We start from the raw sequence: 22,388 nt of genomic DNA, 5'->3' as shown, positions 1-22,388 counted from the left end.
GAGCCATGTCTTTGTCCACGTTGAAAAAGGCTTTGTCTGTGGATATTGGCATCGGCCCTAAGGTGGGAGATGCCCATAGCCTTCTTATCAGGTCAAGGAAAAACTTGGGTGTAGGCACCGTGTTGGCCTCCACGGTCTGCTCCTCAAATATGGTCTCAGCCGAGAAGCCTTGAGGTTGCGCTGGCTGTTCTGAAGGTCTGTTGCCAAGCTTAGCAGCTGTCTTTGCCTTGAAGAGCAAGGATTTGTATAGGGAGGGCTGGAACAGTCCAGAGCAGGAGGGCTTCGAGGGAGGCAAGCCCTCGTCCTCGGAGAGTCTATTCCGAGCTCCCCTTCCTCAGATTCCGAATCGCTGTCCTCCTGGGACGACAATGGGGAGTCAGCGGGGTCTGCCCCCGGGCCTTCAGCCCCCCAGGAACCATGGGTAAGGGTGCCATGTGAGACTGCATCTGGGGCTGTTGGAAAGCGGCAGCCATGCACTGCTGAAACGCCATTATCATGTCCTGAAAATTAGGTACCCCTGATATGGGTACCTGTCCAGCTCCCATACCCACAGGTGTAGGAGGGAGAGGTTGTGGCGAAGGGCCCATGGTGCGTGGAGGGGATTGCCATCCCTGCGGAGCACCCCAGATCTCCGAGGTGTCAAAGGGAATCCTCACTTGAAGGGAGGTATCCTCTTCCATAGCTCTGCTGGGGGAGGAATGCTCCAGTAGCCTCTCATCCGACCCCAGCCCCTGCGGGGCTTTTCTGCTGTTGGCCTTGTGGCATATTCGCTCTAAAGCTTTATGCCTCTGCTTCTCATATTTGGAGCCTGGTTTGGTAAGTTTGGGACCAGCGCTCGGCTCCTTAGGCGCCTTGAGGGCAAGGTGCCTGGTTTTTCTTTTTGCCTTGCCGCCCCCTCCCTTAACAGTATCTTCACTAAGAGCTGGTGAGAGCTCCTCCGCTCCTCCGGTGAGGCTGGCTGTAGGCACGAGGACCTGGCTCCTGCGGGTGTCCTCTGTGTTCATGGTGACTGCCATCTTGGATCATGTGTTCAAAATGGCGGTTCACAAATTCAAAGCTCCGCTCCTCCAGCGTGCTTGAACAGCGGCTTGTGCCCTCGGGTTGCCGCGCGCCTCTCTCTGCAGGTGGAGATAGCTCTCTTTCTCCCCCTGCCTTCAGCGCTTGTTCTCCGGCTCCACTCGCCCCCTCCGGTGTTTTAGGATAAGCGCGGGCACTCTGCGATGTTCAAACGCCGCGGTTTGTCGCTCGACCCTTGAAGGCAGCGGCGGAGCGCTCTGGCGCTGTTTCGGGGTTTTTCCCTTGCCGCTGTTTAAAGGAGCGGCGAGCCGGAGCCTCGTGAGGCTTCTTTCCCTTTCTCACGAGCTTTAAAAAGCCTTTTGAGTGGCTGCAGGATTATTCCTAGTGGCCAAATCTGTCCGCCGCCTTTGTAGGTTAATGGCGATAGGCACTACCCCCGCCGGGGTTTTTGCTGGCCGCCAAAGTACTCACGCCTCTGAGGAATAGCAAGATGCACTTTAAATCAGTCTTCCTTTCTTTCTTTTACATTTTTCAAGGAAATCAGGATGACAAAGCTGTCCAGTTGGGGACTGAGTCGATAAGTGGGTATTACCTGGTGACTAGGGCGTGGTCTAAAGAGCTTATCGGACTCAGTCCAATCAACGAGGACAAAGTTAACCCATCCTGGATACTCCTCCCCTCACTATGGAGCAGCTACTGGTTTGGACCGGTTCGCCCAAACCGATAGTTAAAAAATGCTACTAGTTCGGGCAAAGCAGTATTTCTGACGATCAGCTGTGATGCGCAGGATTTCCTGTTTTCTCGCTAATCTAAATTGCATGGCACAGCGGATTCGCTAATCTAAATTGCATGGCACAGCGGATTCCCCTCCCCCGGCTGTTCTGCTTACCTTTTCAGGCACCCTTGGTAGCAGGCTCCGCCTGCCTACCCACCCGCATGTCACAACATCTGTTTTTGACACTGCAGATGCCTGGAAGGTCCTGCACTTGTGCGAAGGTGGTGCGTGCGAGCAAGGCGCACACGTTCACATTTGCGAATGGGTATTGAAGGTAAGTAGATTTCACCCTTGGTTTCATCCCAAGGAGAAACCTGGTCCCCAATTACAAAAATATGCAATTGTACATAAGGAAGTTATAAACTTACAGCCAATTGGCTCTGTAACTGCTTCACTTGCTGCTGCAACAGCTCCAGCTGCTGACTTTGTCGTTTAGGTGTACCAGTTGAGTAAGACAGCTGGGAAAGACTGTTCAATGCTTCCTTTAACTTGGTAACTTCCTTAGACATGTCAGTTATCTATAAAAGGATAAAAGGGGGAAAAAACCCTTTGTTATTCCAGAGTACATCAAAGTCCTGGCACTGGTGAGTTCTGCTTTAAAGGTGGGAAAACAGCCTTCGTCATCACCATCGTTTTGATTCAGATGGTGTGTTTAATCATAATGCAAAGTTAGCCCTCGACTTACAACCATTTGTTTAATGACTGTCTGAAGTTACAGCAGCATTGAAAAAAGTGACAACGGGTCCTTATGCTTATAGGCATTACTGCATCCACCCCCACCCATGATAAGGAGAGCTTGACAACGGGCATGTATTTATGATGGTTGCAACCATCACCTTTTACAGCCTGATTTTTCTATTAAAAAAAACACACACACACACACGGGGAGATGAAGGACTGTTTCTTCAAACTCCCTGAAATAAGTTCTTGCAAGAGATACTCTACAAAAACCATCTTGGAACATAGTAAACTGTTTCTGCATTTACATCATGATTCTGTTATTGGAAACAGATAAAAACGCCAAAGGAATTGAGCCTAGGTAAGGGCTCTGCAATGACCAGGGGTGGGATTCAGCTGGTTTGGACCAGTTCGCTCCAATGATCAGGTGGGCCCACCCACTTTCCCCTGCTTTATACTGACCTATATTCCCTTTGTTTGAAGCCCAGTTGATAGGCGCAGCAGAGCAGATTGCTGCGCCTCAGCTGTTTTATTCAACAGGGCTGCAGTAGAAGGTAAGTTTTTGAGCTGTTTTCAAAGGCACCGCACGCGCGGGGGAGCGTGTGTTTGGCGCGCATGCTCAGTGAACGAGTAGTTACACCGGTTGAATCCCACCCCTGGCAATGACTACAACGAATCTAGCACAGTAACATCTTGCAAGTAATCAGTGGATGAAGATGCTTCGGGGGGGGGGGGGGCATTTGAACCACGGGAAACCCAGCCAATCCCGCTAGGGATATCAGAACAACTAACCTTTTTATCTTTGTCTTCATCCATTTTTAAGGCACTCTCAGAAGCTTTTTTCATTTTGAGGAGTTCATCTTGAGACTTGTGATATTGATGAAGTAGTCCTTTGATTTCTTCTTCCTTGGCTTGGAGAAGAGCTTGGAGGTTCTCCTTCTCCCCCTTCACCTGGGTGATCTCCTTCCTCAACTGGGCAAGATCAGCAGACAAAGTCTCCTTCTCCTTCAACAGATCCTTCAGTTTGGATGACAAGGAATTGACTTCATTTTCTGAAGAAGTCCGAAGCTCTTCGTACAATACTCTAGGCACCATGGCTTCACACACCGCAGCTTCTTCTTCTAACAACTCCTTCTGCAGACGCTGCACTTCACTCTCTTTATGAAGGATCTGCTCTTTGAGTGCATTTATTTCTTCTTCCACTTCATTCACTGAGGTCTGGAGAGCAGTAACTACTTGAAGATGTTCTGTGATGGAGACAGAATTCTTCTTTTGAGTGTCAACCAAGTTCTGGAGTTGTGTCATTTCACTCAGCACGTTGGTGTACTGTGTCTTCATTTCCAACAAAGCCTGTTCTGCTTGCTCTCTCTGTGAGACGGTGGCCTCCATTAGCTTCTCATATTCCTCCAGAGGTATGTATCCTGAACTCAGATCTTCTGGAGTGCTTTTCTTCCTGCAATCTTCAAGTTCTGCCTGGGCTTCTTTGTACATTTGAGAAAGTTCACTAACCTGCCTGTTGAGTTCATTGATCATTTGGTTCTTGGCATCCTTCACCTCTTCAGCTTCATCACTCTGACCTAATTCCATCTGAGCCTTCAGTCTATCTTGAAGCTTTTTGATTTTGTCCTGTCCTTCCTTATATTTCTCAATCAGCAACACCTTCTCCTGGTTGATATTTTCAATGACCGAACAATAAGACTTCTTCATCTCCTCACATTCCTCAAGAGACACGATACCAGCTGCATTTCTCTCCCTTTCTTCCAGCTTCACTTCTAGTTCCTTCACCTTCACTTTCAGCATTTCATCATCTTCTTGAGCTTTCTTCAGCTTCTCCTTCAAGAGCTCAACTTCTTCATAGGTCGTTTTGACCTCCTGCAGGTCGGGCTCTTTGCTTTCTGAAGTTACCAGGTCCAGTTTCATTTGTCTCTGGACATGCAGCATCTCCTTCACCGCTTCTTCGTATTTGAGTTGAGATTCTTTGAGTTTCTGGCTGAGGTCGGTGCCATTCTCTGAAATTTCGGAGCTGTTTAACAAAGGACTCCCCTCCTCCAGCACACTAGACTGAAGCTGTGACTCTAAGTGCAATCTCTTTGCTTCTGAACTATCTAGTCTCTTCTGGACTTCTTCTAAGCTTTCTTGTAACTGTTTAATTTTAAATTCATTAAGGCCTGGTTCTTCCCGAGCCTGTGCCAGAATCAGAGGAGATGTGCTTATCTCCTCGGCTGCTACTGTTGAGTCTTCACTCAGCCTATTAGTCAAAGCACCAAATTCTGTGTTTGTGGAAGAAGAAGACTCCATTGTAGTGTCGGTATCTTCTGTTTTGAAGGTCCTTGCCTGCAGAGACAGCAGAGGGCAGTATTTCACAATGATGCCTAATTCCAATGTAATCCAAGAACTCCTTCCCCATCCAGAAGACAAGGAGCTACATTTTTCCCCTCCTCTCTTTGATCATTACTGGGTCAACATTTGATTTCCATTCAACCAGCAAACCTCTCCCTCCACCCCTCCACTTCTGCCAGAAGGATGATGCTGTGGTGTGGCTGGTCCCAAGAGTTCCCATTTCTAATGCAGTCTGGATTGTATTTCTGATTTCAGAATCAGACTGACGATAACGATACTGACTGCATAAACCACAAACACGAGGACACAGAAGAGGGGATGGGAATCTGAATGTGTTCCAGGTGATGTCATGGTGGGCTTTTAGTAAGGCTAAGTCACATACCCCAAGACACAAAAACACATATATCCGCCCTGTGTTTCTCCATGAAGCAGTAGAGAGAAGTAATATATCTGCTAGTGCATAGAAAGGAAACACATGTGTGGATGACAAAGCAGAGGGACAGGTTTCTCTGAAGGCTGGGCTGAGTTAAAAAACAACAACTGAACTCTACCAGTCAGAGGAGGCATGGTCAAGACTTTTTTCTTAGTCTCTAGGCAAATGGACAAAGTTAAACCCATGCTTGGATTTTCGAGCTACTTGCTTCATGGAGAAAAATGCTTCCTCTCTGTAGGAGAAAGTAAGCACCCATTTGCTCTCCACTTGCAGTTGCACAGAAAATGGCAGAGTTGCACCAGTGTGGGTAGTAGTAAAGATGTCAATATGGACTGGAGAGATCCAAGTTCAAGCCCAAGCCCAAGCTCAGGCAAAGAAGCTCACTGGATGATTTTTGAGCCAAACAGTCTGTCTGGGCTGGAAGCCATCTTTTGCATTGGACCTTCATGCTTGTCACATTTTCTACTGTAGGAAAATGGGAGGGGGGATTGAATGGAGGATGGGAAATATATAGTCAAAATAACATTCCTTTCTTAGAGAGTCAAGGTCATCTTGCCTTGCACTGGAGTGGTGTGACTGGGAGGCGTCTCCAGTTGGGATGGGGCCTGATTGGACCATGTGATGGACATGTGGGTGCTGGGCAGGGACTTGAACTTTCATTTGGGTGGGGAAAACCTGGGAGCTTCTAGATTTGGGTTTTCCCAGATGTGCCAATATGGCATCTCTAATAAAATGGAACTTTGAGGAAACTCAAGCCTTAGAGTCTTCTTTCGTTGGGGGTGTTACCTGGAGCCCTGACAGAGTTTCTCTCTCAGCTCTTTGTTGTTGTAAGGGCAACATGAAGGGAGATTCTCCTCCAAGCTATCTTCTGCTTTTCAGAAAGAAAAGGGTGACATGAATCATACACACAAATAAGCCATAACTGTGGGTTATTTGTCAGGGAGGGAATGGGTTTTTTACTAGAGGAACTCTGATTTGGCTTCCATTTGTTGTACGGACCAGAAATTTTTCCAATCCCAGATAATTTCTTGAATCAGCTGCACAAATTCCTTTTGTATCCTTCAGATTTTGGTTAAATATGTTTTCATTGCATCACTGACATCGTTTGTTAAAGATACCAGTGCTGTTTTGTGCTGAACACATACCTGAAGTTTTTCTTGCAATTTCTTATTTTGTAATGTTAAAGAAGCAACTTTTCCTTGCAACATCAGAAGCAAATCTTGCTGTTCTGTTTCTGAACTCATATCCAATATACTATTAGCACCTTTAAAAAAGAAAAGGGAAAGAACAAGGGGGGAAAAAAGCACATTTATGATTTGAATATTCAATGAGGCTACAATTCTATAACATCTACTTAGCAAATCTTCAAAATGAAAATAGACAATTATCTTTTACTAGCTAGCCAATTTTGGCAAAGCCTCACAAAACTGTTTGGCAGTTAGAGCTTCTGGAAAGTATTTTAAAGAACTGTGTGAATCTGGAAATCTATGAACACTTTGAGACACTACCACCACCCAAAAATTCTAGAAAAGTAAACTTGGGTAAAACAACAGGTTGTTGTTGGAGTTGAAGCCAAGCTAAGAGGGGGCATACTAGATTGGAATTTAGATTTAGTGTCAAATTATAACATAAAATTATGACAGGAGCAAATTATGAATGCACGGTGAGTGATCATATTAATGGCATTCAGTCTGCTTAATTTTAATTTAAGCTAAATGATATAAATAAAAAATCAAAACAATTTTAGTTTTAGTATTTTGACTCCAGGACCTCTATTCTTTCTTCTACAAGCTCAATTGTTTAATGGTCCTTGGTTTGTTGTTGTCAGTTGCGAAGTCGTGTCCGACCCATCGCGACCCCATGGACGACGTTGCTCCAGGGCTTTCTGTCCTCTACCATCCTCCTGAGTCCATTCAAGCTCATGCCTACTGCTTTGGTGACTCCATCCAACCACCTCATTCTGTCGTCCCCCTCTTCTTTTGCCCTCAATCTTTCCCAGCATTAGGCTCTTCTCCAGTGAGTCCTTCCTTCTCATTAGGTGGCCAAAGGATTTGAGTTTCCTCTTCAGGATCTGGCCTTCTAAAGAGCAGTCAGGGCTCATCTCCTCTAGGACTGACCGGTTTGATCGCCTTGCAGTCCAAGGGACTCGCAGGAGTCTTCTCCAGCACCATAGTTCAAAGGCCTCAATTCTTTGATGCTCAGCCTTCCTTATGGTCCAACTTTCATAGCCATACATTGCAACTGGGAAAACCATAGCCTTGACTATACACACTTTTGTTGGCACTCCTTGGTTGGGAGGGCACAATCAGTGACATTTAGGAATTCAAACAGGAGAGAGTCCAAGAACCAAACCAACTTAAATCAATAAAGTCTAGGGGGAAATAATGGAATCCCTTCCATGGAATTGTCATGACAAAAGGAGTCAACACAAACAGTACCTACTTGCAGTGAAGTGGCAAAGGTTAATGGCCATAGCACATGATGTACAGTAACAATATTAAGAGTTTGGTTTTTAGAAGGAAACTTTAACCATAGAAAGAAATGGAGAAAATCATCCTCACACCTTTCCTTCCACCTTACCTGCAGTGCTCTCACTTAACCCATCTTTGCAATCAGAGTGAATAGCACTGGTGTCTTCCTGTTGAAAGACAAATAAACCATGATTGGATTAAAAACAAGAAGCAAGTCCCACCAAACTACTCATTAATAAGCTCAAATACCTTTAAAGTGGAATGCTCCACTTGGAATAAACAACCCTAAAACCATCTTTTCAACAATAATTGGTAAAATGGCAGATGTTTGACTGACTACATGTACACATATCTACATATCATAAATTGTTTGCTATAATTTAGTTGCTGGTTTTTTTTTAATGTAAAGTTTATGTACCACTTTCAGTCTTAGACGTCTAAGAAGCTCACATTCCAATACCATAAGAAAAGATTAAATAACTATAAATGGACTCAAAAACAAACAATTATTACAGCAATAATCACTTTCACATTTTTCATTTTGCTGAGTAACAACTCTCAGTTAATAACCAATCACCTACTACGGGATGGGGATTCACCGTTCTACCACTCCTTAACTTTCCAAAATAGCCAGGTTTTAGAGATTTAGCGAGTGCTTAGCAGGGGCTAATCTGACGTTGGCAGAAGCACAGTTCCAAAGGAGGGAGGCAGTAGTGCAAAAAATATACAGTATCTTGGTGGTCTCTAATGCTAAGACTCTGCAGAGATAAGGCTCAAAGAATAACCTCCCTACTAGATCTTATTGGGCCTTAGCCGGGTCCTGAGCCATTTAGAGGTTTAAAGATGACAACCAGGACCCCAATTTACATCTAGAAGCAAAGCAGTGGCCAATGGAGTTCCTGGAACCGGTGTTGCATTGGTGAATGGGTTGGGCAGGCCGTTCTTATGTACTTCAGCTGCTGCGTTCTGATTTTGACAAGTTATCTTGGATATTTAGTAGACAAAGTTGGGCTAGAAGTGCTTTCAATAAATAACGACAAAATTGGCAAGGAAAAGTGTAGAAGAAACCGAAGAAATTCATTGCTTAATAAGCAACATTATTTAGACAAATTGTCACTTTAAAAAATTTTATTTTCACTGCCGGAGGAAATATGTTAGCCAAAGCAATCTTAAAAGCCAGCTGATTAAAAATACTTGAGATGCTCCTTGCTCTTAGCTAAGCCACATGTTGTGAATTCACTTGGATTTGTGCAGTGGATGTTGTCATTAGTGCCCCTTTGAAGGAAATTCCATTAGCCCATTTGATGTGTGGCCGTCCTCCCACAAATAATGTCCCATTGTAGCCTTAAGTGACTCATTTAACTTCATGGACAGGTAACATTTCAGAATCTATTGGAAACTAGAATTCTCTACTTTTATCTATTTCTGTCCAGGCGCCTTGCACAACAGCAAACTTCTCCCCAACTTGAGCTAATTACTGTATTTTTTGGAGTATAAGACACACCAAGATTTTGAAGAGGCAAATTAAAAAGAAGTTTTTGCACTCTGCAGACCCCCCCAAAACGGCCTGGTTTTTTTTCAAAAAAAGGGCATGCATAGCCTTTAGGAGGCTTATAGAGTGCTCCTGGGAACTTGGGGAGGGGAACTGAGCAAAAAATGGCCCATTTTTCGCTCATTTCTGCCTTCCCCAGTTTCCAGGAGCACTCTGAAAGCCTCCTAAAGGCTGTGCATGGCCATTTTGGTGAAGGCGGCGGGGTTTCTGGAGGTAAAAAATGCTGTATACAGTGTATAAGACACACCCAGATTTTCAGCCTCTTTTTTGAGGGAAAAAGGTGCGTCTTATACTCTGAAAAATACAGTAAATACTCTTTCACATTGCTCAATCCTCTACAACAGCATTCCACAATCAGGTGTTCCTCAAATATGCTGAGCACACAACTCACTCCTAGGGGGCAACCAATATATCTGGTAGCCCAATAGGAGAGGCTGTCCTACAAACAGGGCAATGTTCATATTTCCTTCCAAGCAAGACTGAAAAAATAACCAGCCAGTATACCTTGGATCCTCGTTGAGCGAAGACCTGGCTTTTCCCAGATGCTGGGGTTGAAGTTGTTGCCTGTGATGAAGAATGGTCAGCAAGCTGGAAGAGATGGATGCATTTTAGGGACACAAATTTCCTCTGGCTCACAGAAGTCATCATTCTCTGTTAGTTGCAGATAAGCAGGACTATACGGCCCTCATTGTTTGTCGGCAGCAGGCATGCAATCAAACAATCGCCTGAGCAACCACTTGGTTTAATATTAAACTTTTGGTTAAAATGCCACGGGCTCCCATGTGCAAAGCTGCTTATGCATGTCTAAGAGCAAACTTCAGTTGATGGTTAAAAGGCAAGCCAACAGCACTCTTATAAGCTCCCGTAGTCTAAACTTAGGTTCCTGTCCCATCTCAATTTCTCTCTCTCTCTGCAAAGTAGCAATTAATGTGTGATTCTCCCCAACAACAACAGGCCGTCCTATTTCTATTCTGATGAGAATTCACTCATGATACATGAGACTCACATATTTAAAAGAGAGAGAGGGATTTGCACCAAGCAAATTTAACCAGATCAATTCCCAACAGGACATTCCTCCACCACCCCTCCCTCTCTATACATAGCAACCCGTTCAAGCTGGACTTGGTTGTTTACCTGGATAGGGCTGATGGGAGGAGGTGGAGGGGCTTTGCGTTTTTTTGGAGTTCCACTTCTTTCTGAACTTAATTTAGAGGCTTGATCATGCTGGAAGTTTCACAGGCCAGAAAAGGGAGGTCTGTTAGTTTGTTAGTAAGGATTGTGTTAACAAGTTATTCAACGACATTAAAAACACACACACATTCACGCTTTGCCTTACTGCTGTGAGGATGTGACGCATGCTTAAGCATGAGCTCATCCTGCTTCCTTTTTAAGTTCAGGCCTCTGTACATTTCCATGAAGTCAATAAAGGCACATCCCTCCCTACTGGGCCATGTTTTCAGAGGCTATTCACAGCCTCGAGCCATTTGTCAAACCTCCTGATCCCTGCCTTGTCTGTCTAGGACAGACAGGAAGAGACAGACAGACGATATCCTCTCAATTCTGTTCCTGAGCCTTTTTTATTTTTTGTGGAGTCTCTTGGATCATTCTGCTTTTATTTATATCTATATCTATGCAAAATATATCACTGAACATTCTGCAGGCCAAATCATCAGTATCACCCACAATCTTCTTCCATCTCTGCCTACCTGCCTTCCAAGCCTTTTGTAAATTTGGAATCCATGAAATAGGAATGGAGGAACTCAACATAGCAAACCAATAATTTATAAATGCCACAATTGGATGTAACTGATACCAGCCCTATTTTAGAAGCTGTACCTGACTTTCAAAGCAAACAAGAACATTTTCTGCAACTTCTTACAATTGCCCAAATACGTCCCTGAAAGCCAATAAAGCTTTGAGGAACTGCTTCAGAATTTTAGGCTTGTTACATTGAAATGGCTTCTAAGCATCATTAAGCCAAGTAGATTATAGTTTATTTGTTATGTGAACAAGTGTGAAACTCCCATTCTGCTTCCTCCTCCAGCTTGACTGCAAGGAGATTAGAACATGGTTTTTTCCCCCAACTTTATTACAAGGAGGTCCAAAAATGTCCAAATGGGTTAAAACGGCCTTCTTCAAAAGGATGACTTCTACATATTCCGAGTCTTCCACAAAACTTTCATAGTGTGGAAAATCTACAATAAGGATCTTCCAACTGCAAAAAATGATTAAATGCCTAGACTGCTTCTTTTGCCAGTTCCAGTGAAACTGTCCCATTTTGACTGAGAGATGGGAGACTCACACAATCGTTTAACACACACGTTGGATAAATTTCCCAAAGCTCTATAAAGCTACAAATAATTTTTCATCGTAATTTTAATTCTTAGGAATTTGTTTATGCTAAATGCAAATTTTATCTTTATTAAGCCACTCTCTTTCTTTCTTTCTTTTTTACCTGCTTTGACTTGATTGGTGACTTGGCATCTGCAGAAAAGAAAGACTCCATTTAAATTGATTGAGATAGCTAAGACACATAAACCAACACCCTAAGCTGCTGATGGCGAAACTTTTCGGCACAGAGTGGCCAAACTGGAATGTGCATCTTTTTGCGCGCGCCAGAGTCCTGGAGACCAGCTGGCTGGCATGTACATGCCTGTTTTTTGGCTGGTTTTGGCTATTGTCAGGCCGTTTTTTGGGCCGTTTTTGGGTCAAAAAGGAAAAAAAAACCCAAAACAGCCTGAAAACTGCCCAAAAATGGCCTGAAAACTGCTCAACAAACAGCCTGAAAATGCCCCCCCAAATGGCCTGAAAATAGCCTGAAAATGCCCCCCCAAAAAAACAGCCCAAAAACTGCTTGAAAATGGCCCCCAAAAGGCCAGAAAGCGGCCTGAAGAACAGCCTAAAAATGGCCTGAAAACTGCCCAGAAATGGCCCCCCAAACAGCCTAAAAACGCCCCCAAAAACCAGCCTGAAAACAGCCTTAAAAATGGCCCAGAAAATGGCCGGAAAACAGCCAGAAAAACATCCTGAAAAAGGCCAGAAAAACAGCCTGAAAATGGCCAGAAAAACAGCCTGAAAACTGCCCAAAAAAGGCCGGGAACAACTGCCTGAAAAAACAGCCTGAAAATTACCAAACAAACTGCCTCAAAATGGCCTGGAACAACGGCCCAAAAAACAGCCAGAAAATGACCCAAAAAATGGCCTGAAAACAGCCCGAAAGCCTAAAAACGGTCTGAAAGCAGCCCAAAAAACAGCCTTTTGCCACCTCTGGCACACATGCCATAGGTTCACCATCACGGCCCTAAGCTTAGCATTATTTTAGTCAATTTCCTGATTTCAGTATAACTTGAGGTGCAAATGGAGACGTTTGGAGTTGGGGGTCCACAGGATATGTTCAAAAAAAGTCAAGATAGAAGCTACAGAGGTGCAATGCACATATAAGACAGGTAGAACTTTAACTTTATTGTTTCTCTTTGACTATTTTTTTAACCATATCATATAGACACCTGTTTGGAATCACATCGATAATTTACACCAGATGTGTAAAAAATCCTACTTACATTTGTATTTTCAAGCCTTGACTATTTTATTATGCACACTGAGAGTGTGAAGGAAGAAGCAATCCAAGTATAACACTAGACACACACCGTACTCCATGGCATTTAATTACTCCGCTTACAACAAAGAAGATTTATGTAGATACATAAGATGGCTGAGTCAGCATCTTTTCTTCTGTCAGACAGACTAACAAGGTTTTTTTTTGAAAAAACAAACAGCTTAAGTTTATCTGCAGATGCAGAGCTACCCCAGCTTAAACAGACTTTAAAAACACAGTACAAAAAAGAAAATTTAACAAGAGACATTCTCAATGGGCCTATTAAATACTTAAAATATTGGTTTTTTGGGGGGGGGGAGAGGAGGAGAAGAAACCCTCTACAACAGGAAGGAAGAGGAATTGGTCAGAAGAATTAGAAAAGGGTGGAGGAACGAAGAGGCAGACAGATTAAAAGCTGAAAGAGCCATCTTCCAGACAGAGGGGAGGGGGGAAGATACATAACAAAGTATGTTCACTAGACATAAAATCTTCATAGTTGTAACCATTGTTTTCACAGTCATTAGATTACAATTTGGGTGCTTGGCAACTGGCTTGCAATTACAACATTGCAAGCAGCATCCTGTGGTCAAGGGTTTGCCATTTGTGAACTTCAATGCTAGTCTTTGACTAGTAGTCAGTGGGGAAGCCAGCAGAAGTTCATAATTGGTGATCACATGACAGTGGGACAATGGGACTGCACTCTATACACTACTTATATGGCCTCACTGTATATTTTAGGAAGTATTTAAGAAGCATCCACATACCAGCATCTTGAACCATTTTGGATTGAAGGAGACTCTGAATTCCTGTATTTTCAGAAAGCATGGCGTAATGTAGGGCATTGTGTCCAAGGGCATCTGCCAAATTTATTTTTGCCCCCTTTTGGATTAGGATTTCGGCAATGCTCAGGTTTCCAGCTTCACAGGCCAGCATCAAAGCAGTTCTACAGAAATTAAGAAGACTAACCATGAAGGAGAGCATGAGCCTATGGCAAGGTGATACAGCCCCAGAGTAACTGAAGATATGTGATTCCACTCCAGATCAGCCTAAGATACGTGTAGGCTGATATTATATACTAGCCTATAACCTGGCGTTGCCCGGGTATTTATTCATAGGGGGAAAATGTCCAGACAAACGTAATTTCTAATGTTGGATTTTCCCCCATACCAGAGGGAGCACCCTTGTGGAGTACTGTGAAGCCGTTACCATGGCAACTCCACTGCGCTGCACAGTAGAAGCTATTTTATGACAGTACAGTAGAATCCATTTTAAGGCACAACAGGCTGTATCTTAACAGAACACACACACTGAGGGGTTTTAAGGGTGTCTTATCTCCAAAATATTTTTTTCCAGAGAGTAAGTCATCTGTGTACCAAGTTTGACACACACACACACAATTTATATATATAGATAGATAGATTCCTGTATTTTTTGATGAAAGATCATTAGGAAATCTCATGGCTGTTTTAGAATAAGCTGGGAAACCAAAATAAGCAAACAAACCTTTTTTCAGAAGGAGAACATGGCAAAACATTTCCATTTTGTTGCAAAAACAATAAAAATAAAAATGACTTGGATGAAGTCACAAGTTCAAGTGAAGGAGACTTTTACTTGGAATACATGTAGTTTAAATATGTGCAGTGCCAATATTGCCTTCCTCATGTAATTCTTTCCCAACTTGGAACTCTCCTGATGTGTTGGACTACAATTCCTATAACATGCTCTGTACAGCTAATGAAAACTGTAGTTCAAAACATCTATACGGGGAAAGGTTGCCATTTCATGCCCACAACCATGCCCAGCTGGACAAGATATCTCTAAAGGACAGGATCCCATACCAATAATATGTAATATCACACAACAACATATTTTGACATTGGCCTACTAGGTCAGGCAAAGTCCTGTCTATCTACCATGGCCAACGAGTTGCCTTACAAAAATTCAGAGGAGAGCAAGTGAGAACCAACACTTCCCATTAACATGCCTCAACAACTACTGTCTAGAAGAATGCCAGAACAGGGGATTATACTGTATGTGCCATGATTATCGGCAATTAACAACCTTTATCCTCTGCCTATAGATTTTTGGCACTGTGTACCTTTGTATACTTTGTGTCTGATGATAGAAACCACACAGAAAGAACATGGATAGCTACGACAAGCTGAAACATTTTCCACACACAGGGTATGAGAAAATGATTCTGGTGTATTTCACTAGGGAAATTGTGCCTTTTATAAAACACATGATGTACTACTTCATGTATCTTTAATATGTATAAATATATGTTGTTTAATTACATTGAAGCCTCAGGAGAAGCTTCAATGGGCGAACTGAGGGAATATCGGTATTTTTCTCACAGCAAAAGAGTAAGATCTTCTTCCTTCTTGATTAAGGAAATCGGCAAATATTTGGAAAGGATACAAATGTATCTCTTAAGTTTGATTCTCATGTAAATCTTATAAATACTATCTGTCTTTTGATTTCAATCCTACTCTAGAAAAAATATTCTGATGGAGTGACTAGGAGTGACAGACTTCTAATTACTGCTAAAGAAGATGGGGAACATTCCATTTCATCCTACCTTCCATTTTTGTCCCGGGAGTTGACATCTGCCCCATGGTCTAGAAGGTATTTGCATACTTCAGAGTGGCCATTTTGTACTGTCAGGAAGAAAGGCGTATTTCCATCCTGGAGAAAACATTGAAACAAAATTATAACCTATTAATTATTCAATTGAACCCAAAGAATTCAACACATTTATAACAAGGTGTGCACCACAGAAGTTGGAAACATCCAGAAACTGGAAACAATGGGATACAATCCTTATTTAGAAGCTAGCTGTGTAGAAACGCTACACACTTCATCAGTTATCAAAAGTCTAGTCTAGAAGTGGTCCTGCTACCACATGCCATGCGCAGCCTTCAGTCCTAGGGTTACATATGATCCTGAACCCTTCACTTGCTATCTTCAGAAAGCCTCGACTGCAGAAGAAAAATGGATAGATTTTTTATCATTTTGAGTACATATTACAACTGTAGCCTAACCCCTAAAATAGATGTATTACTTTAAAAAACAAGCCAACAATAAGCATTCCAATAAAAAACCCAGAGCACAATTAAAAATCTTATCCATGATATGCAGCTTTATAATCTTATCTCAATGACCTTTTGTAGCAAAAGGTTACATATCTTCCTTGAATGAAATCTATCCTACCCATTGTCATAGAATTGTTACCCATCCTACAGTAATAAGCATGGAAACATGCAGTCATTTCAGGTATTGTGTATATTTATTGTTATTTTGGGAGACCATGGGTGGTTAGAAGAGGTCACTGGTCTTATCTTATAAGTGTCTTGTCCAGGTACTAACCGGGTGTGCTCCTGCTTATCTTCAAACCAGATAAGTTGACTTAGTATTGTCATCTACCAATCTAAGCAGAACCTCCAAGCTGGTCCTGCTGCTCTCATGCTCACGGGACTGGTGTATATAACTTGAAACTCAACAAAACAACCACCTAGTTACTGGGTTGAAAAGTAATACTAAAGCAGGGGTGTCAAACTCGCCGTGACACATTGCAATCACATGACGTTTCCCAACATTTTTCCTATTCGCGGAGCTGGGGTGGGCGTGGCCTGCATGTAATGTATCCGGCCTGCAGGCCACCAGTTTGATACCCCTGAACTAAACAAAAAGTTGTGTGAGATTGTCATCATTGCTGCTCTTTATGCATAAAGGTATCGTTGGAAGAACTGGCAGTCCAGCTTTGTTTGAAAACTAATTTCAATCTTCTTTCTCTGAATGGAGTTGAATGGATTTCTTTATATAAAACAAGTAAGAAAAGTGAACCAAGAAGTTTAATGAAGTTAGATAGCTCAGACATGGAATAAGAACACCATAAATAAAGAAGTTACAATGGCAATAGTCATCAGATGGAAATAAATATGACCCACGACTGCCAGTTGTTATACACCATCAAACTTGCCTCTCATTATGAAACTTATTGCAATGTTATCCTTTTAATACTTAGATGAACATTTCTCATTTATGCCTTCTGAATTTCTGATCCTGGGGCAGAACCAGATATCAAAGTAAAAGCTAGCTGATACTTTATATAGCAGATGGCTTAACAATGCTTTCTCATCAATAACAGCAGTTCTGAAAGTGTAATGAGTGACTATAAATATCTATGTTGGGATATTTTCAACTGGACATGCCTCTTTGGCTCCTTTGCTGCAAAACTATTAAAAAAATAGTAGAATAAAGAACGCCAAACAAAATTGCTGATTAGGTTTTAATAAGATTTCAGGAACTGAAAGGCACTTAAAAGCTCAATAGGATAAAATAATTGCCAGTGAAATCATAATTACATACCAGATCTTTGATGTTAATTGGACACTTGTGTTCACACAGGTGCTGAGTTATTTGAAGGCAGCCATTGGCAGCTTAAGGGGAAAAAAGAATTGTAATATTAGAAGATCTGCAGTATAGACTCCTAAAACTCTCCTGTTTGTCAGTTTGTAACATTCAGCTGAGCAAAACAGTGTAACAGGCAACAATTTTTGAACCAACGCACCTCAAATGGGCTAACTTAAAGCATGTGTTCAAAAACCTGTAATTCCTATACTAGGATTAAAATTTGGATAGGTTTTGGCTGTTTTAGCACTGTTGCATTCCAGCTATTCAGTTACAGACCCACGATCATCATTTCCAACGCCCCCTCGCAGCTTCTCATAAGGAAATTCAATGGGGAAGCCAGCAGAAATTTGGAAGTCGCTCCCATTTCCATAGCTTTTTTTGCCCATCTCTTGTCATTCTGCTTGTCTGTTTAGGTCAGGGGTGTCAAACTCACAGTGGCGTCATGTGACGTATCTCGACTTCCCCCCCTTCGCTAAAACGGGCATGGGCATGGCTAGCAAGTGATAAATCCGGTCCGTGGGCCGCGAGTTTGACACCCCTGGTTTAGGTAAAGAAGTATCTCTGAAACAATGACCCAATGGGCCATGGGTTGTCTAGTTCTTTTTTAAAGTCCTTTTAGAAGGTCACTTAGTATGGAGCTGCACCAGGTGACTATATTTCTCACATTTTCATGGGCTAGACCATAATTTGTTGCTAGAACTATGCAGTGCTTCAGATTTGAAGTCAAAAGGATGCTTCAGAGCATATAGCACATTAATGTAGCAGCCTGATGTTTTCCCAGGATAGTGCAACTATAACAGCAATCATGTGATTGAAGGACACTGCAAAGGTTGTAAGTGGACCACAAAGGCCAATAAATTTAATTAATAAATAACATTATCTTTTCAGCACCATTGTTATTTCAGTCCTTCACAAATGGTGAGTAAGTGAGGACTACCTCTATCAGGTTCCATTGGAAATTTACTCAGTAAACCCCATTCAATCATGTCTTTACTATGGGAATATAATGAAAGTAATTAAGATAATTAGTGACCTGATGATTCGGTCTTGTCCTTCTTGTTTGTCAAAGTTCTTATTGAACTTTAAGCAGAAGGCAGAAATTATACTAGATTTATGTTAATGAATGGAAGCAAGATGATTATGTAATACCTGCATAGTGTAAAGCGGTTTTTCCCGAGCTATCTGTGTTCTCTGCTGGACATTTGGACTGTAGAATAAGAAAAAAGAAGTTTTAACAAAATACAGAACACAAAGGATTTTGAAAGTTAGACAGCTACACTGTACGCGAGTAAAGTTTTTGGTGTGAATATCAAACTAGTTTTGAGAGTTATCCAGGATTAGCTCGATGTTCAGGACAAAATTAAACTGAATGTTTTTAGAAAGGGATTAAATCCATTTTGCAAACTTGATCATCCTACACCGCTTAGTTGCAAGACTGCAATAGGTGAAGCAATTTGTTTTTGATTGGTTGAAACTAAGAAAGGACACGTCAAAAACAGATGTGAGCAATTAAGATATTACTAAATGTTTAATAAAAGAAAAAGGTCTATCTTTGATTGAAAAAAAAACATTTAGATTTCCAGCAAAAGAAAAATACATGGACAAATGGTGCTGTCAGAGATTTCGGTTCTCTTACTGTAGGAAGTCTACAGTGTTTCTGGTTTGTTCCAGCATGCTTTCAGATTGGACTGGTACAAGTGTTGGAATTTCCTGAAGATTTCTTATCTGAGTGCTAACCAAGTTCATGCCTGCTTAACTTCTGAGTACAATGTCAGTTCTGAACCTAGTAGGTGGTTTTATGCCCTCAGTATATCAGTCCTACCCAAAAATGCTAACTAAAGACTATGGTGAGTTTACTGAATTAGAAAGGAGGGCAGATATTACAACATTAGACAGAGGACTGAACTCCATTCACAGGAGACAATATATTGGATTTTTAGAGAGTGCCCTTCTCTCCATCTCATTCTGTAGTGTACCACATTGGGAAAAGTGGAAAACTGTATAGAAATCTGATACCAACTTCTAATTGTGTGAGTCTATACTAGAATCCAGCCAAGAAGATTTTCCCACCCTATTGTAAAAATAAAGAGCTTGATTCATAGTTAAAGCTTTTTGCTATCAAATGTGAAGAAACCGGACAACCACTACTTTTAACTAACAGATCTAGCACTTTCCATAACAAACTATTTATTTAGGCAATTGCAGCTCTTCTTATTCTCTAGCCTGACATCAAATAATTCTTGTCAGATGTTAGATGTTAAAAGTCAACATTTACCACTCCCAGTACATGCAATTATATGGCATTTTATGTGAATTGTACCCACTAGCTCATACAAACAGGAAGAAAATGTAGAGAAGGCATTTTAGTGAAGCACCATTAAATTGCAAAACTGCAAAAGAAAGCAGCAAACAACCATATAATCTAAGGATTTCCTACTCATAAGCCCTGGACTTAAAATAATTCAGTGATTTAGATAGACCCTGTTGGAAACTCTTAAATCCATTTAATTGGCTACTTACAGAGAAGCTTAATGTAGACTGGCATTTAATCAGAAAACCAAAAGGGTTGGACCCGGGGGGGGGGGGAATAAAGCACCTCACCTGTAGTAGTCTCTTGACGCAGTCAACATGGTTATTCTTGGCCGCAAGATGCAAAGCATTGTGCCCTATGTAAATATTTCATAATTATTTCAGGCCCACTGAAAACAGTACTACAAATGAAATAAATATTGTTCAAAATCTTAGCTTGAAATATTAAGTGGGTATGTCTTTATATTAAAAATCTGAAGCATACTGATGAAATATAATAGAATGGTCCCAATCTTAAAGCCTTGATGACTTGGTTCTGTGCTTGAACCCGGGGCCCTGGATTTTTGGTAGAGCGCATTGTGTTGACTCTATGATGTTTCTGGTTGTGTCGATTGTATGATGTTTTTGTAGTTTTTTCTTGGCAGGCTATATACTTTATGTGGCTTTCTTTTTTAATGTGGCTTTATTATCTTTAATATTGCGAGCCACCAAGAATCATGTGGTTGAGATGGATGTCCATATACATCTAATGAACAAACTAAATGCTGCTATGATTACTGTGACTGGACCCAACATAGCTGTTAGCCAACCCACATTCTACAAATACTGGAATCTGAGGGCAGATTTTCTGCAGCCAAATTATAGCCTCCTCTTTGGTTTCCTTCAGATTCTCTGAAGCCCATCTCTTTCTGTAAGATGTATACGTAGCATTTAAACAAGGTTTAAACCAAGTACAAATGGATGAAGCCAGATGGTTTTTGTTCCCATTTAATGGTAACATGTACTTATTTTTGGAGGTAGGGAAGAGAATATTAGTACATTTGTTGATTATGTCTGGGTCTGTTTATGTCACTCGTATAGCTCTGTGGGGGAGGTGGGCTGTTTAAAGGTGAGATGAATTGATGGGTAGATAGATAAGTAGAATCTCCAGAAAGGTAATGTTCCTTAAGATGGATATGTGTCATGGCACAAATAATTCACCCACTGGGCCCTGCTAAATGATGCTTTCTAGCAGATGGGACCTGGAGCAAGCCTCTCCTGTCATACCAAATAGTACTGAAAGACTCAACCACGAGTCCCTGTGGGGAGAGGGGGCGACTAATAAGTTCAAGTAATAAATAAATAAACCAAGGAGAGATAAATTGGCCAAAGCGCTAAAAATTATGGTATATCCCAAACAAAACAAAATAAACAAAACAAAACAGGTTTGTGGGGCAGAGCAGATACAGAGTAGAACTCATGAGCAGGATGCAATAACAACAACAACAACAACAACAACAACTGAGTATAGTTTATGCCATTTCTGGTTAAGTCAACTGGGGAGTTTAATTCGAGATACTGGAAAGCTGCTATTAATCAGAAAACAAATATTTACCAGAAAAAGAATAATGCTTTAGCACAATGCAGCCTTTCTCATTCTTGCATTATCCAGAAGTGTTGGCTGCAACTCAAACGTTCAATTAACTGCTCTAGTCTAACATACCTGTGCAGTACTAGATATGGGAATGCTGAACGTATCTCCATACATCCATATATATCCATGTGTCAATTCAACCACATCCACAGACCTGCTTAACTTTGGAGTATTCAGATGTATTTAAGTAACATGGGATGGGCAGGCTGGCTGGAAATGAATGTACCTGGAGGGTACTAGACGAAAGTAGGTAGAAGTCAACCTTTCAAGGTAGACCAGACTAAGGAACCTAAGGAACCAAACTAAGCCTAATGCTACTTTCATTGTAAATTTATAGTACATTTTATTGTACATTTATGGTAGCAAAATATAGCAAGTCAGAATGTGCCTCTCTCTCCTTCTTTGTGTTGTGGCCTGCCAGCAAAAGAGCATGGCTGCCTAAACTCCTGATCAACAGATGATACTGTTGTGGCCTGCCAGCAGCCAGCAGCAAATTTGGACAGTGAGGAGATTGGGGAGGAACATGGGTCAGTCCTGGAGTCTGGGGAAGGCTCTGATGAGGACTCTGTGTTGGAGGCAGAGAGGGGGCCAGAGCCGTATGCCAGTTATCAGCTGCCTTCATAGTCAGACATCAGTGAGGCAGACAAACAGCTGGAGCCTGTTCCCAGCGTGGACATGTGCAGAGCTGCCAGACGAAGGGAATAGCTAAAGAACAGGGGTCGACTTGGGAGTAAAGCCACAGCTGGACAATGAATGGCCCTTCCCAGAGGAAATAAAAGAGGAGCGAAAGGGGAGTGGAGTTTGCAGGAGACAATCAGTTCGCTTAATTGGTTCGTGATTCTCCGAGACTCCTTGCCAAGTTTTGCAGATATGGTCCTGGCAGCTCTCCAAGCCAGATAAGGTCTGTGACTGTAAATCCTCCCTTGAAAGACCTAGCAGAATTCACAGTAAATTACTAAAAGGGTTTTTTGTCAGGACAAGGAGTTTGCTTCATGCTCTTAGGAAGCCTGGGTCAGAACACTTTTGTGTGAACTTAGAGAAGCTTGTCTGAGATGTTTGCATACATAACAGTTTGGCCTGGGCTCAGGTTTTCTTTACCCAACTGTTGCCTTGGCAGTGATTCTTCCTTCTGTTCCTAAAAACATTCCCTCTGCTTCTACAAAAGCTA

General features: G+C 41.9%; 1 protein-coding gene across 1 annotated transcript in view; it reads right to left on the bottom strand.

The window, feature by feature from the left end:
- The window catches only part of RAI14 (retinoic acid induced 14), a 120,965-nt gene that overhangs the window by 6,240 nt on the left and 92,337 nt on the right, over positions 1-22,388 (bottom strand). The window contains exons 5-16 of the mRNA XM_081942876.1: positions 19,879-19,943; positions 18,427-18,484; positions 17,233-17,303; positions 15,443-15,549; positions 13,626-13,804; positions 11,722-11,750; positions 10,401-10,490; positions 9,771-9,854; positions 7,824-7,881; positions 6,389-6,507; positions 3,263-4,804; positions 2,161-2,310 (exon numbers count right to left, since the gene is read on the bottom strand). Of these exons, the coding sequence (XP_081799002.1) occupies positions 2,161-2,310; positions 3,263-4,804; positions 6,389-6,507; positions 7,824-7,881; positions 9,771-9,854; positions 10,401-10,490; positions 11,722-11,750; positions 13,626-13,804; positions 15,443-15,549; positions 17,233-17,303; positions 18,427-18,484; positions 19,879-19,943 (2,552 nt within the window). The remainder of the gene's footprint in view (positions 1-2,160; positions 2,311-3,262; positions 4,805-6,388; positions 6,508-7,823; positions 7,882-9,770; positions 9,855-10,400; positions 10,491-11,721; positions 11,751-13,625; positions 13,805-15,442; positions 15,550-17,232; positions 17,304-18,426; positions 18,485-19,878; positions 19,944-22,388) is intronic.

This window comes from Natrix helvetica (assembly GCF_964273705.1).
Source record: "Natrix helvetica genome assembly, chromosome: 2".
Taxonomy (NCBI): Eukaryota; Metazoa; Chordata; class Lepidosauria; order Squamata; family Natricidae; genus Natrix; species Natrix helvetica.
This window is presented reverse-complemented; position numbering and strand designations above follow the sequence as displayed.